The 8,522-nt window shown below is 31.8% G+C and overlaps 1 protein-coding gene across 7 annotated transcripts; it reads left to right on the top strand.

Moving 5' to 3' along the window:
* Positions 1-1,225: 1,225 nt before the first annotated feature.
* Positions 1,226-8,389, top strand: LOC100803887 (aromatic aminotransferase ISS1-like). 7 transcript variants are annotated; one of them, XM_006596984.4, is made up of 10 exons: positions 1,226-1,360; positions 1,806-1,939; positions 2,102-2,149; positions 2,572-2,700; positions 3,645-3,704; positions 4,162-4,318; positions 5,161-5,267; positions 5,462-5,520; positions 6,546-6,654; positions 7,641-8,332. In XM_006596984.4, the coding sequence occupies exons 2-10, from the start codon at positions 1,877-1,879 to the stop codon at positions 8,094-8,096; spliced, it is 1,188 nt and encodes a 395-aa protein (XP_006597047.1). In that variant the 5' UTR covers positions 1,226-1,360; positions 1,806-1,876; the 3' UTR covers positions 8,097-8,332. The 7 variants fall into 7 exon arrangements, with proteins under 7 accessions (XP_006597047.1, XP_014622846.1, XP_040865395.1 ...); XM_014767360.3 differs by having other exon boundaries at positions 1,233-1,360; positions 1,802-1,939; XM_041009461.1 differs by having other exon boundaries at positions 1,256-1,327.
* The last annotated feature ends 133 nt before the right edge of the window (positions 8,390-8,522 follow it).

The raw sequence follows: 8,522 nt of genomic DNA, 5'->3' as shown, positions 1-8,522 counted from the left end.
CATTAAAGAGGATTAAATTGTGATCTTATTTTTTTTTTTTGCAAGATTTTCGTAAATGAGCTTTTGTCTTATAGGAGGCTTTAAAAATAGTTTTTAACACAAATAGAATTAGACAAAGATTTTTATATCAAATTAAAAACTTAATTTTGTAAAACGAAAATCACAAGTCACTCAAAGTTAAATAGATGAAGTTAGGGTGTAATTTAAGAGGTTGAATTTGAGATGCAATTGAATTGAGGTGATTTAGAGATGAAAGGTGTGAGATAGAGGATGATTTTGGGCTGCAAGCTTTTAAAAAATGTGGGTTCCATTGAGTAAAATTTTCATTGTAAAATGAGATGAAAATGAGTGAATTTGAACTAGGGGTTGATAAAAAAAGTTATCAAAATTGGCGGTTGAGAAAAAAAGCTGGCGAATGAAAAGTAGAACTATGTTCCTCATGGAATTCAACATTTTGGTGTCTATATATAATTGATAATCTTATTCACATAATTGATTATATAAGTTAATGAAACTTTTAAATTTTATAAAGTTGATTTCGGATTGTAAATATAATTAATTATACTTATAATAACATAATCGATTAGGTATGACACTGCATTAAAATATTTTGATATCGGAATGATCACATAATTAATTATAATTAATTAGCATAATTTCAAAAATGAGATATAATAGGTTTCAAATTTATAACATAATCAATTAAATGATTAGGTGATTAGACAAAATTGCATAATTATTTATGTAATTTTCATAATCTACTAACAATATAATTCTAAAAAAAAATTGTCACCTAAGGAACCTTTTTTTATTTAATGGAAATAAAATTGACATTTATTCCATTTTTATTTTTTTAATTTTTATTTTTAATTTTTTACATACTACTTTAATTATAATATTTCACATTTTTTTATATTTTCTTTTATATCAACCAAACAATTTAAAATTGTCACCTAACGAACCTTTTTTTATTTAATGGAAATAAATTTTTATCTCTGTTTACCGAACATTATCTTACTAACACACATAGAGTTTATATTTGTTTGTCTTTACCTTTATTGACAGGTGACAGCTCACCATTTTAATTTTTTGGGTACACAAACGTGTTTGCAACAACGGCAAAAAAGGAAAGAAATTTAAAAAAAGATCATACGACATCGTTTTTGCAGGCATATACAATCTTGAGTTTTGTCCGTATGTTCATTGCATGACCCACACAGTAGAAAAGCACGCAATCCAAAATGCACATTGTTTTTGTTCAAAGATTCTTTGTCTTCTCTTCCTTCCCAGAAGCTCACCCAACAATTCTTTCCCTCAATTTCTGCGAGTTACTGTCCCCTGCATTAAACAACTTCACACTGTATATTAAGTTTTTTTTTTTTTTTTTTTTGCATGATTCCCGCAATATACACGCTGTATTTCAGTTTCGAAAAATTACCCCAAAAACACAAAAGAGACAATTTTGACACAGAGTGAAAGAGAATACTTACTTGGCTGGATAGAGTTGTTTGTTCCATTCTACAAACCCCATCCGATTCGATCCTAGTGGGAACTGACTCACTCTTTTCCCTCCCTCTAAATACATATTCTGGCAACCCAAAGTCAAACAAAGAAAAAGCACCATAAAGCAACTGAACTAGATAGATTGATTGTTTTATGATAAAAAGGCCTCATGCCTTGTCTCCTATTTTTTTTTTTTTTTGTAAATCAAAAAGTTCCCTTTCTTTTTGTTATATTGGTGTTTAATAATTTGGAAAAAAGGTAAAAGGTTAGCGTCTGAAAGTTGGTCTCTTTTGGTTAGGTAGGTTCACGGGTAGGCATTTTTATTTGCACGTTTCTCTGGTGAGGGCAAGATCACAGAATTGGTGTGAGAGAGATGGGTTCGTCCGTGAAGCTTTCAAGGAGGGCCTTGGAAACTGAGATGCCCGTTATGGTTCAGGTACTCAGACTCAGTACTCATTCTCATGCAATTTCTCTCTTCATTGGAATTTGATCCCTTCCAATGAGTGTTTGATCTTTGGATTGATGATGTTTGCTTTGATTTGAGAATGACTTGTTTTTTGATAAAGAAGGTTGTTGGTGTCTGTGTGTGTGGTTGCAGATGCAGGAATTGCAACGAGGAGCTAAGAATGCCTTGTCTTTGGCCCAGGTCTTTTTTCTTTTTGTCTCTCCAATGGTAGTTTATATTTATTAATATAACCCCTTGGCGATTTTTGCGAGGCACTCAAAGGAGGATATGGTGTTTCCAATGTCTGATTATAAATTGGTTTAATTTGCTTGCTTGGGATTGAGAAATGGGAAAACTTTACTTGCTATTCTTCAACAATTAGGACGTGCTTGCCTTGGTGTGGGTTTAGATGGCCTTGATTGTATGATCTAGCTTACATATAGGATTGTGTACTAAAGTGAAAAGCTACATGGTTTTGATTTTGGGGTTCATGGTTCCGCACACTTTTAATCCTCAACTAAAGTTTGCCCATCAGTTTTTAGTTTTTTATTTCTCTGACTCGTGACCACTAGGATTCTTTTAGCTGCAATTTGTAATGGATATTTTTAAATTATCTACTGTAGGGGGTGGTTTACTGGCAGCCTCCCAAGCAAGCGTTGGAAAAAGTGAAAGAACTTGTATCTGAGCCTTTAATTAGTCGTTATGGTAACGATGAAGGTATTCCTGAACTCAGAGCAGCATTAGTCAAAAAGGTAAATGGTATAATTTCTTCTTACAAGATGTACTAGTGGGAATTTGGAAACTCTAGTTATCTGTTTGAAGTTCGTCATCTGAACGGAGCTTGGGGATTTCATTAGATAACAAACCTGTTGAAGGCCATTTGTAGCAGTTGAATTGGACAATCCAAAGCAGTTTACAACATAAATGTTGATAGATGTTTTGTTTTGTTTAAGGATGATAACTCTCATTATGTAGAGTAATATGTGCTATTTTCTTTTTCCTTATGTTGAAGCTGATTATATGTAGATAACATAGTAATGTATTGTCCACAAGACAAAACTTGTGATATCATTTGAGATAATAGAAATTTAATATTATGTAGATTCTAAAATATATTGGAACTCAACAAAGATTGACACTGCAGTTATGTTTGCATATATAAGGAGAAACTAATTTAAATTGATCATTAATTAAATTAGCTCAGCTAAATTAATAGACCTACTAGTGTCTAGTATAGTCTGTAGTCTCTGGGCTTTATCCAATTGCTTGTTGGTATTTGGTGAACTTAAATATGGATTCAGCTGAATTTGGTTCTCTTATAACTTAATTGTTTTGGATGAGTCAGGATAATTTTTACATCATAAATTTTATTTGGCTATGACTGAATCTCTTTATTTTACATGATGTAACAAAGCCTTCTCCTAGCAATCGGGTAATAGCTAATTTTTATTTTATGCTATATATCTGTGATACCTATCTGTTTTTTTCCTTCATTGATCAAGATTCTTGCACATGCATTGTTTTTACTTCCCATAATCACATAATGTTACATATAGATGTAATCCATCCAGGTCTCTCCCTCCATCTATGTTTTGGATGTTGTTTTTTTTTTTAAAAAAAACTAGAAATTATTTTGCTATATGAAATTTGGATCTTGGTGACCAATGAATTAATTGCTTTTATCATCTTCGTGTAGTTGCGTGATGAAAATAATTTGCACAAATCTTCAGTAATGGTTACATCAGGTGCCAATCAGGTGAGGTTAACAATAATAATTGGCCATGTAATTTTGGTTTTATGTTCATTGTCTTGTTATACCCTCAAAAAGATAACATGGTGAAGTGTATCGGCATTTCAGCTTCCATTTATTTGATTTCTTTATGGTTGCCCATTTAAAATTATAGCCTTTCGTGCCTGCTTATGTGAAATCTTATCTTTAAGCATCATAGTCTTGTCACTTCTCCTTCCTATAGCTCAAAAAGCATTTGAAAGAACATGTATCTGATAGAAATAGCATGGTTTTTGTAACTGTGGAGACAGTAACTTTTAGAATTGACTGAATTAGCTCAACAGTTTATAGCTTCTATCACTTGTGGTCTGTTAATTTTATGCTACTTTGATCTCTTTCTGAGTTTGAACTTTCAAGTTTCAACAGTATTATTGTGCTCATCTCTAAACATCTGTGGTAACTTGTTGTATTCCTACAAATACAGGCATTTGTGAATCTAGTTCTTACTCTCTGTGATCCGGGTGATTCTGTGGTTATGTTTGCTCCTTACTACTTCAATGCGTACATGTCCTTCCAGATGACTGGCATTACCAATATTCTAGTTGGTCCTGGTAGCTCAGACACACTCCATCCTGATGCAGGTAAGAAGCTACATGATTTGGTTACTGTGATCCATTTTTTACTGGCATGGACTTGGGAAGCAAAGGCAATCTTTGGTTGCTAAGAGCATCTTTTTTCCTCCATCCAGGGGGTTCACATATTGGTTAAATGTTGGATGGATTGGGTCTGTATACATGTAAACCTTTCCTCTTTTCAGAAGGTATATTGGGTTGCTATAAATTTATGCATGTCCAACCAGTTGAGTGTTTTATGATATTGGATTAAGTTGTAAGTTGCGTTGTCTGACAAGTCATAATCATGTTGATTATTTAACTGAATTTTGGGTTTCTTGTTCTTTTTAATGATTGACTATTGATTAGGTTACTCCATCCGTAATTTCCCTTATTGTTGTGTCAAAAAATTGCTCGTGTTGAACAACTATCTACTCAATGTTGTCCCTTATACTGTCGAATATAAGAAGAGAAAAAAACCTTGTGTTTTGGTCTCAAATATAAGCAAATCTCAACTAGCTTACCTCATTTAATGAGATCATTCCTAAAATGTCCTTCATTTAATTGAGGTTTTGTTTCCAACAACACTCTTTTATTCTTGATATCAAGTTTCAAGGAAGGATAATTTGTGAAAAAGGGTTTGTCTTTTAAATGAAATCGCTATAATTAAATGATTCTAACCAATCTTCTTAATAAACATAAGTTAGTTAGTTTTTTTTTCTCATATTCGAGACAAGAGGGAGTATATGCATAACAAGAATCTTAGAAGGATGATTGATCTCTGTTGGACATTTATCATCCAAGTTTACAGTTTCTTCTGATGTTGGATTTCTATGTTTAGGCCATTTATCAGGAATTGTATTGATTTCCAGATTGGTTGGAAAGAATATTATCAGAAAATAAACCGGCTCCAAAGCTTGTTACTGTTGTAAATCCAGGCAATCCATCTGGAACTTACATTCCAGAGCCCCTTCTAAAGGTCTCTCTCTCTCACTCTCCCTCTGAATTTATCAACAGCTAGTACGATTTTAGAAGTGATCCTTTTTTAATCTTCTTGTGTGGCCACCAGATAATATTCCCCAAGAATATGCTGATTGACCATAACTGTAAAGTAACTTTTTTTGTTATAAAAATATTTATAAAATTTCTGAGTATTTTCTCTTATTTGATCAGAGGATTTCAGATCTCTGCAAGAATGCTGGCTCTTGGCTTGTTGTTGATAATACATACGAGTAAGCCTTTTAACTTGCAACGCTAATAGAAGAAAAAAGGTTAAATTACTCATTTGGTCCCTATAGTTTCACGATTTGTACTTTTTAGTCCTTATAGTTTGAAATGGTTTTTTTAGTTACTATAGTTTATATTTTAATTCTGTTTTAGTCCCTATAATTTAAAAGTGATCTTTTTAGTCTTTATAGTTTGTATTTTAATTCTCTTTTAATTCCTATAGTTTGAAAGTGATTTTTTTTATCCCTATAATTTGTATTTTAATTAACTTTTAGTCCTTACTACAATATATATATATATATATAAATAATTAGCTACAAATTAATTATAAATTATCAACTATTTTTTTATTACAAATTATCTTGCGATAAATTAGTTACGAATTAGTTACTAATATTTTTGTAGTTAATTATAATTGATAATATTACTTATATTTTGATGATAAGGACTAAAAGAGAATTAAAATATAAAGTACAAGGACTAAAAAATCATTTTCAAACTATAGGGACTAAAAGAGAATTAAAATACAAATTATAAGGACTAAAAAAATCATTTTTAAACTACAGGAACTAAAAGAGAATTAAAATATAAATTATAAAGACTAAAAAAATCACTTTAAAACTATAGGGACTAAAATGTATAAATGATGAAATTATAAAGATCAAATGAGTAATTAAACCAAGAAAAAAAATCATATTATTTCTTTAATTATGAAAGGAAACAAAAACAAAGTCTCTCTATTCTGATTAGGACCATTTGATAAATTGGTTACATAGCTTGTGTTCAAGAAAATTCCTAATTATTTTATTGATAAGTTTTTCCCTTCTTTGTCATTTCAGATAATTTTTTAATCTTTTTCACTTATATTGTGGTCAGCCACTGGTGTACAATATCCTTATGAGAACCTACTTGTAGTCTTCACTAAGACTACCTATTACCAAATCCACAATCGTCTCTGAATCATGTTGTCTGAGCTGCAAGTTGTTGATATTTCAAAAATTGTTTTTAAACAAATTAATTTTGTCTGCAGGTATTTTATGTATGATGGCCTGAAACACTCTTGTGTTGAGGGAAATCATATTGTTAATGTTTTCTCATTCTCAAAAGCATATGGAATGATGGGATGGCGGGTTGGATATGTAAGTACCACCTGTTGTCTTTATTTAGTTTCATCGGCGGGAGAGAGAAACATCATACTTTGTAGTTTATATGACCATCTTTAGTAAAACAAAGGATTTATCAATAATCAATCATGTTGTACAACCGTTGGAACTTGTAAATGGTAGTGATGTTCTGTTGGAGTTTTGTTATTGATATTCTTTGAAGTGACTTTACTTATAAATTTTAACTGTTCAACCAATGTGACGAAATATGTAAAGTCCTATATTTCCACAACTTTAGAAGCCATACTTGGTCTGGTTTCCTTTTCTTTTTAACAATTAATGCAAGTTACCATAGTATTATTCTAGTGTAGAGACAAAAAAAAAAACGATTCTATTCTGTATCATACAGTAAGCAAATCAGTCAAGAATTATGATAATGTTTTTAGGGTTAATTAAGTTTTTAGTCCCTCAAATTTTTTAGATTCCAATTTTTAGTCCTTCATTAATTTTTTGTCAGTATTTTTAGTCCCTTTAATTTTTTTTGCCCATTTTAATTCCTTGGTTTATTTTTATTACTCAATTAGTTCCCTGCTTTGTTCATTTTTAGTCCCTCGTTTATTTTATGAGATTAATTTTGAGCAATAAAAATAAATGAGGGACTAAAAATGAACAAAAAAATTTAGAGGGACTAAAAGTGATGACAAAAAAATAATGGAGGACTAAAAGTTGTAAAAAAAATTGAGGACTAAAAATTGGAAGCTATAAAACTTGAAGGACTAAAAACTTAATTAACCCATGTTTTTATTAGTAATGTCCCCCCCCCACACCAAGAAAAAAAAAAATCCCTTTTCTTTTCCGGTATCATTTATGAACACATATCTGTGCTGCTTGCTTCCACTTTATTTTCTATTGTCTCATCAGTTTCTTCTCTGTAACGTAGTTGTTACTTTTTCAGTTGCAACCTTCGTAACTAGTTAAAAGATCAGCACTGCCTAGTTTTTCCTAATATCTGATTATTGCAGATAGCGTACCCCTCTGAAGTAAAAGACTTCGCTGAACAACTTCTCAAAGTTCAAGACAACATTCCCATCTGTGCTTCAATATTATCACAGTATCTTGCCCTGTATTCATTGGAAGTGGGGCCTCAATGGGTTTTAGACCAGGTAAAAACTCTTGAAAAGAACAGAGAAATTGTTTTAGAAGCTCTCTCCCCTCTTGGAGAGGGTTCTGTGAAAGGAGGAGAAGGTGCTATATACCTGTGGGCAAAGCTCCCAGACTTAGACGCTCACGATGATTTTGATGTTGTTCGCTGGCTAGCTAACAAGCATGGGGTTGCAGTAATCCCAGGAAAAGCATGTGGTTGTCCCAGCAATCTTAGAATTTCATTTGGAGGCTTGACGGAGAATGACTGCAGAGCTGCCGCAGAAAGACTGAAGAAAGGCTTAGAAGAATTGGTTAGAGACGGACTGCGGGAGTAACTGAAACTAATCATAGAACATCCCCTTCCCAAGCCAAGCCTCCAAAAAACTATAGATATCAATAGAAAGAAATTTCACTTGCCAATGTAGCAAGTTTGCAACTTTTGCATTTGAATAAATGGAGGATTTTACTTTCTATCCGGTTAAAGTTGTGGGATATCAATAGAAAGAAATTTCACTTGCCAATGTAGCAAGTTTGCAACTTTTGCATTTGAATAAATGGAGGATTTACTTTCTATCCGGTTAAAGTTGTGGGATAGCAAAATTTTATTATTTTAATTTTGATAAATTTCAAAATATTGGCTCCAAATAGATGCATGCAGTTCTTTCATAGAATTTTATCTGATTGATCCAAACTACCAAAAAATGTGGCCGAACAAGCAGGAAGGAGCCTTCTTGTTTATGAAAGCTTCATCAATATTTATT

Source organism: Glycine max, chromosome 15, assembly GCF_000004515.6.
Source record: "Glycine max cultivar Williams 82 chromosome 15, Glycine_max_v4.0, whole genome shotgun sequence".
Taxonomy (NCBI): Eukaryota; Viridiplantae; Streptophyta; class Magnoliopsida; order Fabales; family Fabaceae; genus Glycine; species Glycine max.
The sequence above is the reverse complement of the archived record's forward strand: the minus strand, read 5'-3'. Positions and strand labels throughout refer to the sequence as shown.